Below are 24,855 nucleotides of genomic sequence, written 5' to 3' on the forward strand. Positions count from 1 at the left end.
ACCTTTGTTAGCAAAGTAATATCTCTGCTTTTCAATATACTATCTATGTTGGTCATAACTTTCCTTCCAATGAGTAAGTGCCTTTTAATTTCATGGCTGCAGTCACCATCTGCAGTGATTTTGGAGCCCCCAAAAATAAAGTCTGACACTGTTTCCACTGTTTCCCCATCTATTTCCCATGAAGTGATGGGACCAGATGCCATGATCTTAGTTTTCTGAATGGTGAGCTTTAAGCCAACTAGTGCACTAATTGTTTAAGTGAGCCCGTGGTGAAGAAAGAAACCTGGTCCTAAGAGGGCCAAACTCTATAACAACAGTGATAAACAAATGGCATTCTGTTTGCCTTCATCTTACTCGTGTGTGTGTGTGTGTCTGTCTGTCTGTCTGTCCGTCTCTCTCTCTCTCTGTAGGAGTCTTGCCTTTAGACTGTACATTCATGAAGAGCAAGAACCATATTTCATTCATCCTGTATTTTCAAGAACTATCTGGAGCTTGAAAGGCGCACAGTAGCTGTTTGTGAAATGAATAAAGTACTGTTAATTGGTGGTTGCTATATGCTGACTGTTTGTCGTGCTACTTCTGCTCCCTGCAGCAAATGTGTGAAAGAAGGATTTGTTCTCTGTCTTTCTAACTAAAGAAACTAAGGCTCAGGGAAGTTATGTAACATGGCTAAAAACACATGGGTACAGTGGAGGAACTAGGATTTTAACATATTCTCATGTTGAACCACTTACACTGGCAGTTCATTATTCTGTCTCTCAAAAATTTAAGACCTTTTTTGAAAGCACTTCAAATCAAGGTTACATTGTAGTGGTAATATACTTGTACACTACACTGTAACCTTGGTTTGAAGTGTATATAACACACATCTTTGGTAAGTTAACTGGTAATCACATCTTCAAATATTTGTTACTCACCCCTGCATCCAGGCATTGTCCAGGATGCAGAGATTTGGCCCTAATATCAGAGAATCTATGAACCAGTTTAGGTGCCTTAAGAAAGCATGTATTTAGAATATTCATCATAAAAACTGACATTTTTTCATACACACCAAAAAAAAGAAAGAATATATCACTGACGTCTCATCCTGCACTACTTGTAGATATATTAATTTAACTATTTCTTTTCACACATAGCTTAGTTTCCACTGTGCTAGCCTAGTTCTCTACTACATTTTCTGGATTATTAAAATAGTCACCTGTCACCCTTACATCCAATATAAAATCTCTTCAATCCCTGCTACATGCAGCAAGTACCCGCGATGTTGTAATTTACATTTATACGTGACCATTTCACATCCCTGTTGTTTATAGATTGGAACCCAGACTTTTTGGCCTCCCACATCTGGTATAGGGCCTCTGATCTTTGAGTGGGGGCTGGATGGAATTCTAAATACCTCGCTTCTCTTGCCTAGAATAGTTTTTTCCAACACAAAGCTTAGGAGGAGGAAAAGTGTTGGCTCCTCTCCCTTCTGGGGAGATATAGCAGTTCTAGCCTGGAAGCCCTTTGGAGAGGCAGCCCTGTGTTCTTGGCCGCACCAGCCTAGAAAAAAGATTCCATCATGCTGGGATGTTTTGTTCTGAGAGAGAGGGGCAAAGAGACAATGGATCTTGGCTCAAAAGCCACATGTACTCTCATTTCCCAAATACCACTGCAATTTAATTTATTGATGATCTGGCTCCTAGAAATCTCATTAGCAGCTGCCTACTTTATGTATTATGTTACAAAAATCCAAGGCTGTTTGTAGTCCCCTGATTTCATTTCACTTTTACATACTGACAGTGTTTTCTAATGGAACAGATATGCAATATGAGAGAAGAGAGCTCCTGAGTATAATTGAAAGAGTTTTACTCTAATCACATAGGTAAATGGATTAACAGCTATAGGAAAGGGGAAAAGAAGAACAAGATACAAGGTGGGGGATAGGAGGTAAATTTGATGTATGTTATGTTTCAGATGCCAAGACACATATGAAAATCTAAATGTTAGTGTGAGGCATTCCACAGACCCACCCTCCCCTTTTTTCCCAGCAAAACACCCTTAAATGATGATGTATGTATCTATCATCATTCACTTTAAATCTCCAGAAATTTCTGTAAGGATATACAGCAAACTAAGACAAGCAGAAGAAAAGAAATAACAAAGATTAGATAAAATGTGGTATATCTATACATAATGGAAAGTTATTTGGCAATGAAAATGATTGAATGACTGATACATGAAACAAAATGGAAAAATCTTGAAATTTTTGTTACATGAAAAAGCCAGTCACAAAATACTACATGCTATAGAATTCCCTGTACATGAAATGTCTAGAGTAGAAAAATCTTTAGAAGCTGAAAATAGATTAGAAGTTTTCTAGAGTTGGGGTCCAGCAGAGGCTGGGAGGGGGGTTGGGAACTATGGGTATGAGGTAATTTTAGGGGGCAGAAAATCTCCTAAAATCTATTGTTTTGATGGTTGCACATCTCTGTGAATACTAAATCCCATTGCGCATACTTTAAATTGGTGTATTATATGGCTATGAAATAGGATAAAGTAATGTCCCAGTGTGTGTGTTGCTCAGTCGTGTCTGACTCTTTGTGATCCCATGGACTGTAGCCCACCATAGACAGGTTCCTCTGTCCATGGAATTTTCCAGGCAAGAATACCAGAGTGGGTTGTCATTTCCTTCTCCAGGAGATCTTCCCAGCCCAGGAATCAAACCCAGGTCTCCTGCATTGCAGGCAGATTCTTCACTGTCTGAGCCTCTGGGGGAGTTAAAGTAATGCCCCAAGTTAGAATCTATTACCTAGAACTTCTTAATATTAAATTTTGACTAGATTGTACTCTACCAGAAAAGCAAAAATGGCACCAAGTTATAATACACTTGATGGTTGGGTATTGGGCTTAACTCCTCTACTGCAACTTCCCAGGAGGTCATTTGCATGCAAATAGATATTGCATATTATATCCATGGTACCAATTAATTTCTTCAATTTAGAAACACCCAAGATGACTAAGGGCTTCCCTCATAGCTCAGTTGGTAAAGAATCCGCCTGCAATGCAGGAGACCCGGGTTTGATTCCTGGGCTGGGAAGATACCCTAGAGAAGGAAATGGCAACCCACTCCAGTGTTCCTGCCTGGAGAATCCCATGGACAAAGGAGCCTACCAGTCTATAGTCCATGGGTTCCCAAGAGTCAGACTAGACTTAGTGACTCATCCTCCACCATGATGACTAATTTAGTGTATCCAGTTGGCAAAGCAATATTCCTCTCTTCTCCTACCTTGCTGGTTTCTAGAACATGGTACAGAAAATAGTCTGCTTTAAATGTTTTCTTCCTTTATTGCTCCAGGCACACAACAGTCAAAGAAATTGGCCTGAAATTGGAAGAAGGGGAGAGGCCAGGAGAAGTCTACACATTTATCCACTCTAGTTTGGGTTTATTATTACTGAAGCTAGAATGACCAGCTTTATGGAATCTATTAGGAAATAATAATAATAAAGCTGAGAATCCCTTTATCCCTTTTCTACCAACTCATACGATGATAGTTTGAGCCAAGATTTATGTATTCTCTTGTAGGCACTTTCTTAGAACAATTTTTTTTTTTAAGTAATAGAAAATTCCACATTTATTGTCTACTTAAACATGGGATCTATTTGTTTCTTTCTGAACAACCATTTTCTCAAACGTGGGCAATAATACATACCTTTGAAGTAAACTTCCACTTCTTGATCTTAAAAGTAAGCTAGGAAAAAGGCAGCTTGCAGTTTCCCCTTGAAATTACTCACCCTGTTGTGGGTACAGTGGGCCAGTCTGTCTTCCTCAGGGATCTTCTGAGCCCATCCCCTTTCTTCTTGGGTACTTAGCCTCCTGCTCAGCTATGTTCAGATTTTCATCATAAAGGTTTGGGGGGCAGTCTCTGCCTTCCATAATCATTTGGTTAACTTTATGATAGCATTAATCCATGCTGCCGCGTGGATAGCCCGTAACATACACGGAGAAGAAAATGGATGGCAAATTGAATCCATGTGTCAGTTTTCTATTCTTTGACAAGATCCTCTCTTAGTTTCAGTAGCCATATAGAGACCAACTTGGACTTTATCACTGAAAGGAAACAATCTGAGTTTTGACCTATATGTGGCCAATGACCGCTTCTTTATAATTGAGTAAGTCATTTACTTTCCAGGGCTCTAATTTTCTCACCTATTAATTGGTTCCTATAACAGTTTTATTGCAAAGCTGTAAAAAGTGTCGGTTAGGAGCAAAGGCTTACATACACCTACTGCCTGGGTTTAAAATCGCGATTTCACCATCATTTACTGTGTGACTTTACATAAGTTTCTTAACTGCTCTGTGTTTCTATTTCTGATGATGGAAAAGTATCTCAAATATTCACAGACCTAATTTTACCTACAATTAATATATTAGTGATACAGAAAATCAGGTGGGTACTGTAAAATCAAACTCATTGTGTTTCCACTAATTTATATATAATTTGTTGTTTAAAACTCCTTGCTGCTGAAAAATCTGAGTATCTGTTGGCCCAGGTTTCCTGAAAGAAAAAATAATCTAAGCAGAGAATCTTAGTGGGTTCTAGACTCAACCAAAAGATTCACAGAAGATGGGCTGAAGCTTGTGTCAACAATTCAAGAGCTTCCAAACCATGGAGCAACAGTGATTGAGTGAGTGAGTGACAGTCACTCAGTCGTGTCCAACTCTTTGCAACCAAGTGGAATGTAGCCTGCCAGGCTCCTCTGTCCATGCAATTCTCCAGGAAAGAATACTGGAGTGGGTTGCCATTTCCTTCTCCAGGAAATCTTCCCAACCCAGGGATTGAACACGGTCTCCTGCACTGCAGGCAAAGTCTTTACTATCTGAGCCACCACAGAAGCCTACTATTAAGAAACATTTCTGAGTATAAAGACAGGTCAACTTAAAAAGTATCAGCAGATACATGCTTGACTTTTATTTTATAATCTGTAGATAATACACTTCCATATCATTGAGCAAGAATAAATATCACCAAATAAGCTGAAGGAGTCCTGGCATTTTAGTAGCTCTGTGTTTATCCTCCAATGGCACCCCACTCCAGTACTCTTGCCTGGAAAATCCCATGGACGGAGGAGCCTGGTAGGCTGCAGTCCATGGGGTTGCGAAGAGTCGGATATGACTGAGCGACCTCACTTTCACTTTTCACTTTCATGCATTGGAGAAGGAAACGGCAGCCCACTCCAGTGTTCTTGCCTGGAGAATCCCAGGGACGGGGGAGCCTGTTGGGCTGCCGTCTATGGGGTCGCACGGAGTCGGACACAAATGAAGCGACTTAGCAGCAGCAGCAGTTTATCCTGGAGAAGACAGCAAACCCACATTGCCTGGTACAGTGGCTAAGCAGTGGTATGTTAACAGCAACATCGCCATCTTCTGGGAATTTCAGGCTTCACTCCAAACCTGCTGCTGCTGCTAAGTCGCTTCAGTCATGTCTGACTGTGCGACCTCATAGATGGCAGCCCACCAGGCTCCCCCATCCCTGGGATTCTCCAGGCAAGAACACTGGAGTGGGTTGCCATATCCTTCTCCAATGCTTGAAAGTGAAAAGTGAAAGTGAAGTTGCTCAGTCGTGTCTGACTCTGCGACCCCATGGACTGCAGCCTACCAGGCTCCCCCGTCCACAGGATTTTCCAGGCAAGAGTACAGGAGTGGGTCGCCATTGCCTTCTCCGTCACTCCAAACCTACTGAATCACAATTGGTATTTTAACAAGATCCCGAGGTGAGTCCTGTAACAGAAAGGTTTGGGAAACATTACACTGTACCAGTGATTCCTAGAACTGGATACACATTGGAATCACCTGGGAAAACTTAAATGACTAATGCCTGGATTTTAATCCCAGCAATTTTTATTTAATTGGTATGAAGTATGGCCTGACAGCTGAGATTTTATTAATATTTTCCCCAATGATCTCAGTGTGCAGTCAGAATTCAGAACCACTGAACTAAATATTAGCACACCCAGGTCTTTATATCATCAAAGTATAATGATTTCTTTCATGTACTCTGAATACAAATATATTAAGATATATCAAATCCATATCATTTTTGGTTGAGAAAGTTTTCTTCCCCATTACTGTTACATGCTGCTTTCAAAGCCTCCTGGGCTATTACTCTCATTGTAAGTTCAGTTTGTAGAGATGTGACTGTCTTATTTTCAGAAAGACAATTAAAGGTTGATTCCCCAACAAGCTGTTCCATCTGTTAGGATGGAACAGTGCCAATTCAAAATGTGGTATTGACCACTTCGTCTGCTATCATGCTAAATCACTTCAGTCTTGTAAAATTCCATGCAACCCTATGGACTGTAGCCTGCCAGGCTCCTCTGTCCATGTGATTCTCCAGGCAAGAATACTAGAGTGGTCTGTCATTTCCTCTTCCAAGGGATCTTCCCTACCCAGGGATCAAACCCTCCTCTTTAAAGTCTCCTGCATTGGCAGGTGGGTTCTTTACCACTAGCACCACCTGGTAGCAACAGATAACATGAAATTTGAGGCCCTTTCAGAACTCACACGGAGAAGGCAATGAATGGCACCCCACTCCAGTACTCTTGCCTGGAAAATCTCATGGACGGAGGAGCCTGGCAGGCTGCAGTCCATGGGGTCGCCAACAGTTGGACAAGACTGAGCGACTTCACTTTCTCTTTTCACTTTCATGCATTGGAGAAGGAAATGGCAACACACTCCAGTGTTCTTGCCTGGAGAATCCCAGGGACGGGGGAGCCGGGTGGGCTGCCGTCTATGGGGTCACACAGCGTCGGACACGACTGAAGCGACTTAGTAGCAGCAGCAGCAGAACTCACAACATATTATATGTTAGATCCCTGGCAGAAAGGTGATCCCAAATTAGAAACACATGCCTCACTGGAAGGGCACTTATCTACTAGCACCTAAGAAGCTCCATTCTGAGTGAGGCTTTTATCGCTCATACCCTTGCATGGACTCCTACCACCTTGCTGCTACTGTCCTCAAGAAGCATTTCCTGACAGCACACGGCAAAGGGAAGGGACAGCCCAGGCTGGCCTGTCTTATTCTGCATCGGACACCAACATGCCTGACCTAAAGGAAATAATTAAAGAAGAATCTATGTATCCCAAATGGTTGCTATTATTATTATTGCTGTTGTTGTTCTTATGTTTGTACTTATTCTGTGTAATTTAACTGGAGGTATTTACATGATATGACTCATGTGCTCTAAAAACTTCCTTTGGTAGAAAAATTCTGTATTCAGTAATATATGACCTTAGAGGAAGAATGGATTTGCGGACTATGCAAAAGGTAGCTTTTAATTGTTCTTAAATATTCACTAGTCACTTATAACAAGTAGAGACAGCACAGTGAATATAATTTTATACTTCTTAAAGTAAAAATGCTGATTTCTCTTAAATTTTATATAAGACTCTATGCCTTACAGACTAAAATATTTTCAGATTCTTCCTCAATCACAGTTTAAATTAGATGCTTCACTGCCAGTTATTTAAACTTTTCTCCCCCTTTATTTCCTACATTTTCTCCTTCAGAAAGGTTTATGCTTAAGACTCCAGGATCTCCTATGTGGAATATGCATACAATTTTATAAAAATAACAAAGTAACCTTTATTAAGATTAAATCTATGGGTAACCAAAAGACACTAACTTTGCCTTAGTTATCAAAAGCCAAGAATACAATGAACAAAAAAATAGAAAGCATTGTAGTAGCTCCCTCTAGTGGACATTCTGAAGGTAAGGCAGCTAAAACAGATCAGCCATTTTACATTGTCAGGCTTGAGTAGTGCCCTTACAGATCAACTAGCCAGTCAAAAAAGTGGGGAAAAGGAATATCAGTATTCAAAATGAGCATTTATGAGGGCAATAAATCCAGGGAAAATCTAATTTGTATTATTCCACTTTTTCACTGAATGATGGGGGCAGAGTTAAAGCTATCTCATTATCCATAAGTACAAAATACTTCACAGACTTGCTTCAAAAGGGTTAAACAAAATCTGTTTCTCCCTCAATCTTTCTCTACATTAAAAACTCAGCATTCAAAAAACGAATATCATGGCATCCGGTCCCATCACTTCATGGCAAATAGATGGGGAAACAATGGAAACAGTGACAGACTTTCTTTTCTTGGGCTCCAAAATCACTGCAGATGGTGAATGCAGCCATGAAATTAAAAGACACTTGCTCCTTGGAAGAAAAGCGATGACCAACCTAGACAGCATATTAAAAAGCAGAGACATTACTTTGCTGACAAAGGTCCATCTAGTCAAAGCTATGGTTTTTCCAGTAGTCATGTATGGATGTGAGAATTAGACTATAAAGAAAGCCAAGCACGGAAGAACTGATGCTTTTGAACTGTGGTGTTGGAGAAGAATCTTATGAATATCTTGGACAGCAAGGAGATAAAACCAGCCAATCCTACAAGAAATCAATCCTGAATATTCACTGGAGGGACTGATGCTGAAGTTCCATTACTTTGGCCACCTAATGCTAAGAACTGACTCATTGGAAAAGATGCTGATGCTGGGGAAGACTGAAGGCAGGAGGAGAAGGGGACGACAGAGGATGAGATGGTTGGATGGCCTCACCGACTCAATGGACATGAGTTTGGGTAAGCTTCAGGAGTTGGTGATGGACAAGGAAGCCTGGCGTGCTGCAGTCCATGGGGTCACAAAGAGTTGGACACGACTGAACCAAACTGAACTGAAAGATGTGCAGCACCAGTAATCAAGTTTGAATCCTCTTTCTTCATTTTACTTCACATTCTACATGCATGCTATTGCTTTACTCATGTCTGACTCTTTGCAACCCCATGGACTATAAACTGCCACACTCCTCTGTCCATGGGATTATCCTGGCAAGAATACTGGAGGAGGTTGCCATTCCCTTCTCTGGAGGATATTCCAGACCCAGGAATTGAATCCACATCTCCTGCATTGCAGGCATATTCTTTACCATCTGAGTTGTTTATATATGATGGGAAATTAAAAGAGGATCTCTCATAGTTGATACAAATTTGCATGACAATAAGTTGTGAAACAAAAAAATTAAAAACTATATTAATAATTTAAAATGTTGGATCAACTATTTTGGAGGAAGGAATGAGTTATCCTTCAATTTTGTTTACTGTAGAAAGTGTTATTAAAATGCACTAAAATATTCAAATAGCATGTAGCCAAAATGTAGAAAAGTAATTATAGAGTTGTGACAGGTAATTACTGAAAACATACTTTATGTTATTTTTCTGAGTTTTGTGATGTTTTGGTGCATGTGACCTTTCAGAATTTTATAATCATTTTGTCTTCTCATCTACTTTCTAGTTCTAGAATGTGGTACTCTCATTAGTCAGATTTAAACCACATGCTTACTAAAGGAAGAATTAAATGGTGTCAGCATCACTGGATGCCCATGAGAATTCATGGAAGTACAGAAAGAGAATCTGGGAGTCATTACTACAACACATGATTGGAAGTCATTGCTAAAATGACTTTCAGTGGAAGCTGGGAATGGATTCTGGACTGCGGTAATGACAGATTCCACCAGCAATGGCTTAGAGGGAAAATCATAGGTAGATGTTCACAGTATATCTACTAGTTTATACTTGGAAACTCAATGAGGCTTATTTACATATTAAAGTGAAAAAAGTGAAAGAGTTAGTCACTCAGTGAAGTCCAACTCTTTGCGACTCCATGGACTGTAGCCTGCCAGGCTTCTTTGTCCATGGAATTCTCCAAGCAAGAATACTGGAGTGGGTTGCCATTCCCTTCTCCAGGGGATCTTCCTGACCCAGGGATGAAACCCAGGTCTCCTGCACTGCAGGCAGATTCTTTACCATCTGAGCCAATAGGGAATCAATCTTTTATTCATAGAAATGCATTACCTGAATATGTTTTGATCACAGGCACACTACCAGGCTTTAAAAAAATTCTTAAAACCTCAGTCTACTATATTAAGTGATGATCTAGTAGAATTTTCAAGGCAGGATTGGGAAAAGGAAAAATCAGAAGAGTTTTACAGAGAAGATAATATTTAAGTCAAGAAGAAGGAATTCTGTGTTTGGACAAGCCTCTGAAGAAGGATGAGGAAGAAAGGAAGAAAGACCTTTCGAGTAGAAGAACAGCATGTGGAAAAGCATAGAAATATGAATGGATATAGCTTGTCTCTGTGCTATGTCACTTCAATCATTTCCGACTCTTTGTAACCCTGTAGACTATGGCCTGCCAGGCTCCTCTGTCCATGGGATTTTTCAGTCAAGAATACTGGAGTGGGTTGCCAGTTCCTCCTCCAGGGGATCTTCCTGACCCAGTGATTGAAATCAAGTCTCTTACGTCTCCTGCACTGGCAGGCAAGTTCTTTACCTCTAGCCCCACCTGAGCTTGTCTAGATACATGTAATTTGACTTGGCTAGAATCTTAGGATGCAAAATGAATGAGTAGCAAAAGATTTTTAAAAGTTGTTTCAGCCGAAATTATGAAAGCCTTATTTCTGTTGTTCTAAGGATTCAGCAATACGAGAACCATGAACTTCCAGAGGTTCAAGCTGGTTTTAGAAAAGGCAGAGAAACCAGAGATCAAATTGCCAACATCCACTGGATCATTGAAAAAGCAAGAGAGTTCCAGAAAAACATCTATTTCTGCTTTATTGACTATGCCAAAGCCTTTGACTGTGTGGATCACAATAAACCGTGGAAAATTCTGAAAAAGATGGGAATACCAGACCACCTGACCTGCCTCATGAGAAACCTGTATGCAGGTCAGGAAGCAACAGTTAGAACTGGACATGGAACAACAGACTGGTTCCAAATAGGGAAAGGAGTATGTCAAGGCTGTATATTGTCACCCTGCTAATTTAACTTATATGCAGAGTACATCATGAGAAATGCTGGCCTGAAGGAAGGACAAGCTGGAATCAAGATTGCCAGGAGAAATATCAATAACCTCAGCTATGCAGATGACACCACCCTTATGGCATAAAGTGAAGAGGAACTAAAAAGCCTCTTGATGAAAGTGAAAGAGGAGAGTGAAAAAGTTGGCTTAAAGCTCAACATTCAGAAAACGAAGATCATGGCATCTGGTCCCATCACTTCATGGCAAATAGATGGAGAAACAGTGGAAACAGTGTCAGACTTTATTTTTCTGGGCTCCAAAATCACTGCAGATGGTGACTGCAGCCATGAAATTAAAAGACACCTACTCCTTGGAAGGAAAGTTATGACCAACCTAGATAGCATATTCAAAAGCAGAGACATTACTTTGCCAACAAAGGTTCGTCTAGTCAAGGCTATGGTTTTTCCTGTGGTCATATATGGATATGAGAGTTGGACTGTGAAGAAGGCCGAGCGCTGAAGAATTAATGCTTTTGAACTGTGGTGTTGGAGAAGACTGTTGAGAGTCCCTTGGACTGCAAGGAGATCCAACCAGTCCATTCTAAAGATCAGCCCTGGGATTTCTTTGGAAGGAATGATGCTAAAGCTGAACCTCCAGTACTTTGGCCACCTAATTCGAAGAGTTGACTCATTGGAAAAGACTCTGATGCTGGGAGGGATTGGGGGCAGGAGGAGAAGGGGACGACAGAGGATGAGATGGCTGGATGGCATCACTGACTCGATGGACGTGAGTCTGGGTGAACTCCGGGAGTTGGTGATGGACAGGGAGGCCTGGCGTGCTGCGATTGATGGGGTCGCAAAGAGTCGGACACGACTGAGCAACTGAACTGAACTGAACTCCTTGGAAAGAAAGTTATGACCAACCTAGACAGCATATTAAAAAGCAGAGACATTACTTTGCCAACAAAGGTCCGTCCAGTCAAGGCTATGGTTTTTCCAGTGGTTATGTATGGATGTGAGAGTTGGACTATAAAGAAAGCTGAGTGCCAAAGAATTGATGCTTTTGAACTGTGGTGTTGGAGAAGACTCTTGAGAGTCCCTTGGACTACAAAGAGATCCAACCAGTCCATTCTAAAGGAGATCAGTCCTGGGTGTTCATTGGAAGGAAGGACTGATGTTGAAGCTGAAACTCCAATACTTTGGCCACCTGATGCGAAGAGCTGACCCATTTGAAAAGACCCTGATGCTGGGAAAGATTGAGGGCAGGAGGAGAAGGGGACGACAGAGGAAGAGATGGTTGGATGGTATCACCGACTCGATGGACATGGGTTTGGGTGGACTCTGGGAGTTGGTGATGGACAGGGAGGCCTGGCATGCTGCAATTCATGGGGTTGCAAAGAGTCGGACACGACTGAGAGACTGAACTGAACTGAACTTGCATGCAAGGAGATCCAACCAGGCCATCCTAGAGGAGATCAGTCCTGAATATTCATTGAAAGGACTGATGCTGAAGCTCAAACTCCAATACTTTGGCCACCTGATGTGAAGAACTGACTCTTTGGAAAAGACCCTGATGCTGAGAAAGATTGAAGGGGGGAGGAGAAGGGGATGACAGAGGATGAGATTGTTGAATGGCATCACCGACTCAATGGACGTGAGTTTGATTAAATTGCAGGAGTTGGTGATGGACAGGGAGGCCTGATGTGCTGCAGTCCATTGGGTTGCAAAGAGTTGGACACGACTGAGCAACTGAACTGAGCTGAACATTTCTCATGAGTGAAGGCAGAACCAAAGCTCTTCAGGCGCGATTTGAGCAGCTGCCACTAGAGGGCAAGCTTACATCGTGATGTCATCAGTTAGCAGCAGCTGCTGCTGCTGCTGCTAGTTGCTTCAGTGGTGTCCGACCCTGTCCAACCCCATAGATGGCAGCCCACCAGGCTCCCCCGTCCCTGAGATTCTCCAGGCAAGAACACTGGAGTTGGTTGCCATTTCCTTCTCCAATGCATGAAAGTGAAAAGTGAAAGTGAAGTTGCTCAGTCGTGTCTGACTTTTAGCGACCCCATGGACTGCAGCCTACCAGGCTCCTCCGTCCATGGGATTTTCCAGGCAAGAGTACTGGAGTGGGGTGCCATGCTAGCTAGGTTAATTCAGAGCATGAAAGAATAGCAAAGGTGATCTCAGTAGAGGTTACGAAGAGTCAATTAGTGTAAAAGGAGAGGTCAGTCCAAGTAACAGGGACAAAGTATCACGTGAGTCACTGTGAAGCAAAGCTGACCGATTATACCCATCAAAGCCCAAAGGTAATGATACCAGAGAAGTGAACAGTATCATTTTGATGCAGAGATGACCTGTAAAGGGAGGAAGGAGGTTGCTGTCAGATTAACCAATTCTACCTTATCAGGAGTGAGGTGGAGGCATTTTTCAAACACATTAAAACAGGCTAATGAAAATGTGTTGTAACCAGGTGTAATTCCATAGAAACAGAGTGAGAAGTGCTTTTTTAAACCTAAAAACAATGGCTAAATAGAATCCCTGAGGGGATATCCTTCCTATAGGAATTTATTCTTTGAGAAACTGACCCCGATTTGAATATAAGCACAAGGATCCTAGACTAGCCTGTATGTAGACAACCTTATCTCAGATTAAAGTCTTGGTGTCGTTTTGAAAGAGTTAAAAGTTATAAAACCAAATTCACCTGTAAAAATGAAGTCAGAATTCTTTGAAGGGGGACTACCTGCCTCAAAGGAAATCAGTCCTGAATATTCATTGGAAGGACTGATGCTTAAGCTAAAACTCCAATACTGTGGCCACTTGATGCAAAGAACTGACTCCTTGGAAAAGACCCTGATGCTGGGAAAGATTGAAGGCGGGAGGAGAAGGGGATGACAGAGGATGAGATGGTTGCATGGTATCACCGACTCTATGGACATGAGTTTGAGCAAACTCCGGGAGTTGGTGATGGACAGGGAAGCCTAGCGTGCTGCAGTCCATGAGGTCTCAGAGAGTTGGACACAACTGAGCGACTAACCTGACCTGCCTCAGGATACCTTCCTCAGACAAGAGGATAGTTGCTAAAACTTCGATGACTAGATTCCATCCTCCTTTTTAATGACAGACGCTCCCTATCAGAATTGCTGAGGTGGGGTCTAGGCATCTGCATTGCTGGCAAGAGCCTTGGGTAAGTCTTTTTTTTGCAATATTTGGAGACACAAGTGTAGCACAACTCAAGTTACCCCCATGTTAGCTCTATTGGGTGCCTTTGATGGATCAAGCTCTTAAGCACAGCTAAGTGTCATCTGTTTGCCTACATACAAATACACATTTTTATAAAGCAGGCAAAGCATCCCCTGTGTGAGACACCAGTATTTAATCTTACTGTGCTAAGCACTGGATGTGCATTATTGTATTTTAATGTTTCCCGAGCCAGTGAAAATATATATTGTCATTCCCTTTTATAAATCAGAGAGAACACAGCTTCAGATAAAATTAACTGATTCATCCAAGGTCCTGCATCTAGAAAGCAACCAAACCAGAAGTAAACGCAAGATCTACTAAAATCTAAAGTTCTTTAGCTAAGAAGCAGAAGAAGAGGTAAATACTTAAAAGTTTATTAGACATTAATTTCCTGTTTGTTTCCTAATCCTAAATTTTTGAACTGGATATTGGAAAGCTCCCCCCATTTAAAATTAAAATCTGTTGTTCTGCAATTCATCTAATCTGAGATGTCCAGAGTTATACAGGGGAAAAGTTAATCTGTGTCCTACAATATAACTTTAGAAAAAAACATTAGCTCCTGACTCTGTTTCAAAAGAAGAGGTAAAAAAGATTTCTAATGTTATCTCCTTGAAGGAAATCCATTTAAAACCCATCTTAATGGATTTCTTTGATTTAGAGATGTGTTTGTAGCATTTTATAAACTATGATTATTAACATTTAAAGTCAAAAGAAGGTTAGGCATTTCATCTCTACCAAAAATAAAGTGAATAAAAATCCTAGAAAAATTACTGCAGATTTTTAGATGTCTCTAAATAAGCATATTTCACTTGTCAGAATGTAGTTATGAAATACTATAGCATAAAAATGAAATGTGGCTTATGGCTTATTTTCTTTTCCTTTTAGTATATTTGGCCATTCCCATTAAATAAAACTTTTTTTTTTTTTTTGGTAAACTCTACTTCATTTCAGTAGCATGCATTTAAATGTCAAGCAAGAGATAAAATCCAGATTTTCATGTATATTTTTATTATTTCTTTCATATATATATATGTATACACACACACACACACACACATATATATATATATAATTGGTTACCTTTACAAATTGTGAAAACAACAAACATAGAAAATTAACCCTTAAAAAATCAAAAACTAAAAAAAATACTTCTGAAATCCATGATGATATTTACAAGAGTAAAGATAAATTACAGCATTTTCAGTTAGCTTATTTTTATTTTTAATTATATATTATGTATGTATTATATATACATATTTGATATTTTATTTCCTTAGCTTTGTTATTATTTTAGACATATAAAAAGCTATAATAATGTATACTATTTGATGAGCTTGGAGATAAGCATCCATTTGTGAAATCATCACCATAATTTGTGGTACTATTTTTATAAAGAATAAGTTAATGTATATTTGTATGAAGTAAGAATTATTTTCCCTCCTTCTTCTGCCCCCTCACTTCTAACCATCACTCATGATTTTCTGTCTGTTGTTTCATATCTATCCATATAGGTAGATCAGTAGGTGAAGAAGGGCAGACAATTAGGAGAGTAGATAGATAAAATGTATTTTTTTTTTAATGAGAAATAGCACATCCCTGGAGTGCCTCTATATACTGTATCTGAATTTAACACATTTTCAAACAGCAAAACGGTTCCCTGACTTAAACTGCAAGGATGTATGACAAAGTCACAAGCAGATGGATTTACATTGAGGATATAGAGTGTTAATAATATAAACTATATCAAGATGATGGATTTACTCTCCCAGTGTCACCTCAAAGTTATGCTGTTGACAATAACAAATGACTCAAAAACCTTAGTGACTTCCAACAGCAAGGTTTAATCTCATTATGCAACCAAGAGGAGTGAATAGCTATGTGGTTGCATGACTCCATCACTCCCCAGTGTGAGACCACAATGATGGGACATACTACCTGGGGCACCGCATGTATCATAGCTCAGGGAAGGAAAACCATGGAAAACAAATATTTGTGTGAAAACGTGACAGTCATCTCTTCTGCTGACATTTCATTGCCCTATATAAATCCTTCAGTCAAGCCTGATATCAGAGGGTCTAGGGTGTGGAAGGAGGGTGAGCAAATATTTTTAACAATATGTAAATTACAATAGGTATTTTAAATAGTAACTGCCATATCTAACCTTGCATTATTTTATATTATTTCATCATATGAATGCATCACAGTTTATTTGTGGACATTTATGTTCTAATTTTTCAAAATACAAACAATGCCTGACTGAACATATTTAAATATAAACCCACGTACACACACTTCTTTTGGACTATGCTTAATAAATACAAATTAAAACTCTAGAATTATCTTTTATACCTGTATTTTTCCTCAATTTTTCCTTCTTTTACAAAATAATACAAATCATTCTTGCCTGATTAAACAGCTTATCCATTCACCAAAATACTGATAGAAGCTGGCTTAAAATATCTATTACTGTGACAACAAACTGAAATTTGTAAAAAAAAAAAAAAAAAGAAAGAAATTACTTTTTTATCACTTATTAAAAAAGAAAAGGTAGTTCAAATTTGCTGTTCTCTGAGACTATTTTAATCAGATTTTTTCACCTTGCAGATCCAAGTTACATAAAGAATTACTTCTTTGTAAGTTTTCTGGCTACTTGGATATCATTAACTGAGTTTGGGTCAACTTTGGGGTAGCTTCCTTTCAGTTCAGTTCAGTTCAGTTCAGTCGGTCAGTGGTGTCCGACTCTTTGCGACCCCATGAATCGCAGCACACCAAGCCTCCCTGTCCATCACCAACTCCCGGAGTTCACTCAAACTCACGTCCATCGAGGCAGTGATGCCATCCAGCCATCTCATTCTCCCCTTCTCCTCCTGCCCCCAATCCCTCCCAGCATCAGAGTCTTTTCCAATGAGTCAACTCTTCGCATTGTATATTTCAAATTCTAACACACATCTGACATTCAGCCATCTGAAGAAATAACACCATTCTTTTCCTATGTCACTGAACAAACATAATCAAATAGCGGGTAATACTTTTTGAAATTAATGGACAGTTATACCTCACTTTAAATATCATTTAAACACATAGCCTTGCTTGTAATTTTGATAGATATTATGGTATTTTCTATTGTATAAATTTATTAATTATAATATTTCTAAAAAATTGAAAGATGACTACATCCATAATTTTGTAAGTTTATTCATCCAACAAACACTCTGAAAATTGAGGACCTACTCTGTGAAAGACACCATGATCAGGTGCTGGAGTCATGAAGAAACAACATGATCTTGCTACCACACTCTCCCAGTTAGTACACAGCAACACTGTGACCAAAACCAGGTCCATCACTAGACAAAGCCTACAATTTTAACTAGCATGTATTATGGCCTAGAGAAATATGTGCAGACTGCACTATCAATGACTGTTTTACTAAATGGAAAACAGTCTTGCTTATTCTGCTTGGTTGACGAACTAAACACATAAAATGAATGAAAATGAGATTCCTTTCACTAACCACTAACATGAATAGGGGAGGACAAAGAAACAAGAAAGTTTTTGTTTTTTCCTTTATTCTTAATATATTCAACAAATGCTTATAGAAACTCCTTATGCAGCAGGCATTGTACCATGTGCTATAAATTCAGTTGTGACCCAAAAAATCCAGGAAAATACAATTAAACAACAGAAAAAGAGACATTAAAAGGAGAAAACTGTAGGGAAGACCCAGGCAATGAACAAATAAAATGGAAACAACAAAAGAAAAGTAATTCAGGAGAAATTATTCAATTAAAGATAAAACCATTTCAACTTCCTCAAGTGGTATTCTTGATAGAAACTAGAAAAAATATATACAACAAAACTACTGGGAAAAAAAAAAAAACTTCTGGGGAAAGGAAAATTTTTGAGGAGGGGAAGAGATAGAACAAAAACCTAAAATATGTATTTTGAAAGGACAATAATACAAACTTACAAGAAATGAAAATCATGAGATATATACATACCAATTAAATGGCTCCATTTTAAGGCTGATGAAAGACTCCTGTGAGTGACTAAAAAAAAAAAAAAAAAAAAATGATAGTGTTGGGAGGCAGAGATATTGAATAATATCCTCTGAGCTGAGAAGGAACTTTAAGACTTGAAAAATGGAGTGCACTTACAAAGTTTATTGTGGGTAACTTATGGGGAATCAGGCAACAATGATTCAGAGGCATTCACAGCTGTACTCCGCAGAGCCAAAAGGGGTATCAGTTCAGATCAGTTCAGTCACTCAGTCGTGTCCGACTCTGCAACCCCATGAACCGCAGCACACCAGGCCTCCCTGTCCATCACCAACTCCCGGAGTCCACCCAAACTCATGTCCATTGAGTCAGTGATGCCATCCAACATCTCATCCCCTGTCATCCCCTTCTCCTCTTGCCCCCAATCCCTCCCAGCATCAGGGTCTTTTCCAATTTTCCAGTAGCATATTGGGCACCTACCGACCTGAGGAGTTCATCTCTCAGTGTCCTATCTTTTTGCCCTTTCATACTGTTCATGGGGTTCTCAAGGCAAGAATACTGAAATGGTTTGCCATTCCCTTCTCCAGTAAGGGGATTTAAATGAGCAAAAGATAAAAATAGAATCTGACCACTAGGGGAAAGTAAATCCACACTTCTGGGAACCTGGGGTTTTTCTCCTCCCAGGGGTCTCGTGACTATTAACCATTTGCATCAACAAAAGGCACTCTTCCAATTTTCATATCAGACGAAGGCAAGAGGAAGAGTTGATGAGAACTTATCTGGCTTGGGCACAGTCCTGGGAGTAGGCTAAAATTCAATCACATAGAAAGGGGAGAGGATAGGACTGCTGGCCTGAGATAGAGCTGACAAGATGGAATCAGTGTGGTTCAGCCAAATAGATAACACGACTTACAAACTTTGAAACAAACTGACCTTGGGCCTTTTCATAAAATATGAGTATAAAAGTACAGAGAAATTTTGTCACTAAAATTTTTATACTTAGATAGTATGTCATCATGGAGAAGGGACCGGCAACCCACTCCAGTATTCTTGCCTAGAGAATCCCGTGGACAGAGGAGCCTGGCGGGCTGCTGTCCATAAGGTTGCACAAAGTCAGACACGACTGAAGTGACTTAGCATGCATGCATGCATTGGACAAGGAAATGGCAACCCACTTTAGTATTCTTGCCTGGAGAATCCCAGGGACAGAGGAGCCTGGTGGGCTGCCGTCTATGGGGTTGCACAGAGTCAGATACAGCTGAAGCAACTTAGCAGCAGCAGCAGCAGTATGTCATCAAGAATGAAAGAAAGATAAATATTCTCAAGACATATATTTTACTAAAGGCTATTATGGGGAATGGAGAAGGCAATAGCAAACCACTTCAGTATTCTTGCCTTGAGAATGCCATAAACAGTATGAAAAGACAAAAAGATAGGACACTGAAAGATGCACTTCCCAGGTCCATAGGTGCCCAATATGCTACTGGAGAAGAATGGAGAAATAACACTAGAAAGAATGAAGAGGTGTCTGGAGCCAAAGCAAAATCAACACCCAACTGTGGATGTGACTGGTGACGAAAGTAAAGTCGGATGCTGTAAAGAGCAATATTTTACAGGAACCTGGAATGTTAGGTCCATGAATCAAGGTAAACTGGAAGTGGTCAAACACGAGATGGAAAGAGTGAACATTGACATTTTAGAAATCAATGAACTAAGATAGACTGGAATGGGACTGGAAGATCAAATTGCCAATATCTGTTGGATCATCAAAAAAGCAAGGGAGTTCTAGAAAAACATCTATTTCTGCTTTATTGACTATGCCAAAGCCTTTGACTGTGTGGATCACAACAAACTGTGGAAAATTCTTCAAGAGAAGGGAATATCAGACCACCTGACCTGCCTTCTGAGAAATCTGTATGCAGGTCAAGAAGCAACAGTTAGAATTGGACATGGAACAACAGACTGGTTCCAAATCAGGAAAGGAGTATGTCAAGGCTGTATATTGTCACCCTGCTTATTTAACTTATATGCAGAGTACATAATGCAAAATGCTGGGCTGGATGAATGACAAACTGGAATCAAGATTGCTGGGAGAAATATCAGTAACCTCAGATAATGCAGATGACACCACTCTTGTGGCAAAAAATGAAGAAGAATTAAAGAGCCTCTTGATGAAAGTGAAAGTGGAGAGTGAAAAATTTGGCTTAAAGCTCAACATTCAGAAAACTAAGATCATGGCATCTGGTCCCATCACTTAATGGCAAATAGATGGGGAAACAATGGAAACAGTGACAGACTATTTTCTTGAGCTCCAAAATCACTGCAGATAGTGACTGCAGTCATGAAATTAAAAGACACTTGCTCCTTGAAAGAAAAGCTATGACCAATCTAGAGAGCATATTAAAAATCAGAGACATTACTTTGCCAACAAAGGTCCATCTAGTCGAAGCTATGGTTTTTCCAGTAGTCAAATATGGATGTGAGAATTGGACTATAAAGAAAGCTGAGCACCAAAGAATTGATGCTTTTGGACTGTGCTGTTGGTGAAGACTCTTCTGAGTCCCTTGAACTGCAAGGATATCTAACCAGGCCATCCTAAAGGAAATCAGTCCTGAATATTCATTGGAAGGACTGATGCTGAAGCTGAAACTCCAATACTTTGGCCACCTGATGTAAAGAATTGACTCACTGGAAAAGACCCTGATGCTGGGAAAGGTTGAAGGCAGGAGGAGAAGAGGACAACAGAGGATGAGATGGCTGGCTGACATCACCGACTCGATGGACCTGAGTTTGAGTAAGCTCCAGGAGTTGGTGATGGACAGGGAAGCCCAATGTGCTGCATTCCATGGGGTCACAAAGAGTCAGACATGACTGAGTGACTGAAGTGAACTGAACTGACTATGGGGGAAGCCTGACTGATACTTTTCTAGGACAATATCAGTTTCATCTTAGGTATATTTTCTGAAAATATTTTATCAAATATAAATTCTTCTTCATGTAAAGCAGATCCTTACTTAAAATTCAGGTGCCTACTTTCAGATATACTGGTCTGTGGAGCTCACTGTAAGCCTTTTATATTGTGGGTTATCTATTTTTAGAATTTGTTCAGAAGAATCAGAGCCAAACTGGGAAAACACATTAAAGCTTCTCCTGGTGGAACATGAGCCACAGATACTCGGTCAAAATCACATAAATGAGATTCTTTTTGTGATACTATAGCTGGCAAAGCATAGAGTTTTGGACAAAGAAGGAAGTTTGATATTATAAAACTGGATTTGGTTCCCACCAATACATTTAATAATTATCAGCCACCTGTGTTCACTAATTAACCTCTTGTGACTATGTTTTATCATCTGTAATATGAAGAATCTTAAAAATAGTACTATCACTATTATGAAGCTTATCATTATAAATTAGTAGATCCCACATAATGTATGACTTTTCTTTCCATAATGAATAATTTACACCCTTCTCACCTTAGTCCAGCAGCGTATCAAAAACAAGAAGAAACCAAACCCACAGAAAACCATATGCCATTAGAAAGTTTATCATCCTTTGCTTCTCCTATACCACGTTTTAATTAGCCTTGCTGCTGCTGCTGCTAAGTCGCTTCAGTCGTGTCCGACTCTGTGAGACCCCATACACAGCAGCCCACCAGGCTCCACCATCCTTGGGGTTCTCCAGGCAAGAACACTGGAGTGGGTTGCCATTTCCTTCACCAGTGCATGAAAGTGAAAAGTGAAAGTGAAGTCGCTCAGTCGTGTCCCACTCTTAGCGACCCCATGGACTGCAGCCTACCAGGCTCCTCCGTCCATGGGATTTTCCAGACAAGAGTACTGGAGTGGGTCGCCATTGCCTTCTCCATTAATTAGCCTTAGTTTAATGGAAATAACATGGAATTTGTCAGCAGAAATGCCTGAGGTAACACTGAAATTTTATAATACAACAGTATGAAGCAAAGTCAATTACTTAATATTTCTAATGGTTAGTATCTTCACCCATAAAATGTACTTAATAATCCCTACTTTTCAGTTTTATGAGGCTTAAATGAGGTAAAATTATGAATATTCAGAACAGAGTAAATGCTTAGTATTTAATATTCTCATTTGACCTTTCTTGTATTTTCAGTTTTCAAAGAATATAAATATTTTCCAGAAATTTTCAGAATTATAAATTACTAGATAAGTAATATTTACCTTAAATAATTTTAGAAGGAAAACAACATAAAATTGTATAGCAAAGTCTTTAAATAGTATTTTAAAGTAGTCTTTTAAAGCAATCTCCTCTTCATTTAGATGATATTTTGAAGGGGAGGCTCGCGGGTTGCAAAGGGGAGTCGATGGGGTCTCAAGAGTCAGACACTATTTAGCAACTAAACAAAAACAACAAGAAGCTAATATTACATAAATATATCAAGGCTGACATCTTTGGCTCAGTACTCCAGTGGACACAATTTTGTAGGTGAAAGAGGGCTTTGGCATCCTCATATTCATCCTCTCTGCTTAAGAAGAACCTACTACAAAGAGGTCTCTGGGGGAGAAAATACGTGGTGATCATCTGAGTTACACACTTAGCACCATCCCTGGGGGGCTGGGCACCTTACTTCATGCAGTGTTCACAACAATTACATAAGTAGGTAATATTACTTCCAGGTTGCAGATTTTGAAACTGCCAGAGACTGGACATTGACGCTATCAATCCCATTAGAACAGAAACTAAAAAACAACCAACTCTCTATATTTTAGGTGGTGCTTATGGCAGTATCTGGCTCACAGTAAATATTCTGTAAATGATCATTTTATCATATTCCTTTCAAGACCATACATTTACCATACAATGTAGGACTGTTCTCTGCTCCACAATGATTTGTCTTTGGGCTATTCGTACTGTGTTTAATTTTGTTTAATTTTGCTCTCAGTTTTTTTTAGAGTTGTAAAATAGTTTCTTAACTAAATTTTCATTTTAGTATATTATCCAAGGTTTTATATGCCAAGAAATTAAAAGGAAAGGACTGCTGCTGCTGCTACTAAGTCACTTCAGTCATGTCCGACTCTGTGTGACCCCAGAGCAGCCCACCAGGCTCCCCCATCCCTGGGATTCTCCAGGCAAGAACACTGGAGTGGGTTGCCATTTCCTCCTCCAATGCATGAGAGTGAAAAGTGAAAGTGAAGTTGCTCAGTCGTAGCGACCCCATGGACTGCAGCCCACCAGGCTCCTCTGTCCATGGGATTTTCCAGGCAAGAGTACTGGAGTGGGTTGCCATTGCCTTCTCCAAAAGGAAAGGACAAAGTGAGACAAAAGGAGTTATATAATTCTGTAGAGAGAGAGTAACCATAAGTTTTTTGTTTTTTGTATGTCTGATCATTTTCGCCAGTAGACCAAGCAGATGGAAACATGAGTAAAATGTGCAATAAGATTAATTGGAGACCCATAAAAAAGGGCAATAAAAGTGGAAAATTTAGCTGGCAATACCTGCGCAATAAATATAACTAATCTGCTACTGAATTTAAAAAGAGATTCCTGATCTTCACATTATTTGCTTATTTTTTAAACTTTTTTTTTTTTAAACTGATACTCACTTTTAAAAGAAGAGGGAAACATTATGGAAATGATTATGACTTTATTCTCTCTTAGCTGATGATGTTTTTCAAGACATTTAAATTACCTGCTAAACCAAGGATGAAATAAACTGATAAAGCTGAAAAATAATATTTTGAGTTGTATTTCCTCAGTGTTCATGCAAAAATACAAAGATCTCTGAATATAAATTCTCTATGGAATGGAACAGTTGCCACATAATATAAATTATTAGTGACAAATTTCTGGCACAATATTTTATGTAACATCAAGCACTTGGGATTCAAGGCGGTGACCTCAGCTATTCTGATACATGGTCCTCAAAAGGAAAGCTTCTGGTGGCACTGAAGAGTGTTGGGAAATTCCAGGTAAATTTAGTTTGCACCACTGCAGATTTTTACATGTTTGTGGGAAGGTGGTTTTTATGCATGTTCAACTTGCACTTTATGCATGGAAACGTTTTGAAAATACTAAATACTGAAAACACTAAATACTGAAAACACTGAATACTCTGTACTTAGAAATATTTACATTTGTTGTTTGAATCATAATTAACTGCTTGGATTTAAGGTCCATAAGAACAGGAATTATATGAACTGTCTGCCATATATCAAGTGCCCCATAGTAGTGTTAAAATCAATCAGTGAATAATTCTAATTAATAAACCTTTAAAATCTGAACCATAGGGAAAGGGGAAATGATGTGTGAGAGCAGAGAAAGATTTCAGAGTGATTGGGGGATAGGTTTGAGGAGGTTGGAAGTATTTCTAACACTGAGCAACTTTGCAGAGATAGACTAAAATTTCCCCTAGGTGACTCATGGAGGGATTTGATGAATCCCAGTGTAAACATCTACTTATAAAATTCTATTGAATCCTGAATTTCATCCCAGAGATAAGAGACAGAGAATGTCTTTAAAATGCTTTCCTTATTCCCCAGAAGTGTTCCAGTCAAAATGGGTTGACACTGATAGGCTTTCTCCCTCCACTGTAGAGCTTATGAGGCAGGCTACTCGGCTGGAATTTCAGGTTTATTTGACATATATTCCATTTATCATTGCCATCCTTTGAATTGTAACCACTTTACCTCCAGGTTTTCATATGTATAATTTGCCATGCATCTTACTCAGGATAAAGGTTGTCATATGTGAATTTCTGCTTCCCACCTGAGCTTTGAGAAATGGTCCTACGTTTCACAATATTTGACTCA

At 39.5% G+C, this 24,855-nt stretch overlaps 1 protein-coding gene across 2 annotated transcripts in view; it reads right to left on the reverse strand.

Annotated features, from left to right (window-relative positions):
* Nucleotides 1-24,855, reverse strand: part of ANO3 (anoctamin 3) — a 448,326-nt gene that overhangs the window by 337,565 nt on the left and 85,906 nt on the right. The window contains exon 2 of one of the 2 annotated variants that reach the window (XM_027562800.1): nt 18,074-18,121. The exons of the other annotated variant lie outside the window; for it this stretch is intronic. Coding sequence (XP_027418601.1) covers nt 18,074-18,121 — 48 coding nt within the window. The remainder of the gene's footprint in view (nt 1-18,073; nt 18,122-24,855) is intronic. 2 annotated transcript variants of the gene reach the window in all.

Source organism: Bos indicus x Bos taurus, chromosome 15 (genome assembly GCF_003369695.1).
Source record: "Bos indicus x Bos taurus breed Angus x Brahman F1 hybrid chromosome 15, Bos_hybrid_MaternalHap_v2.0, whole genome shotgun sequence".
Classification (NCBI taxonomy): Eukaryota; Metazoa; Chordata; class Mammalia; order Artiodactyla; family Bovidae; genus Bos; species Bos indicus x Bos taurus.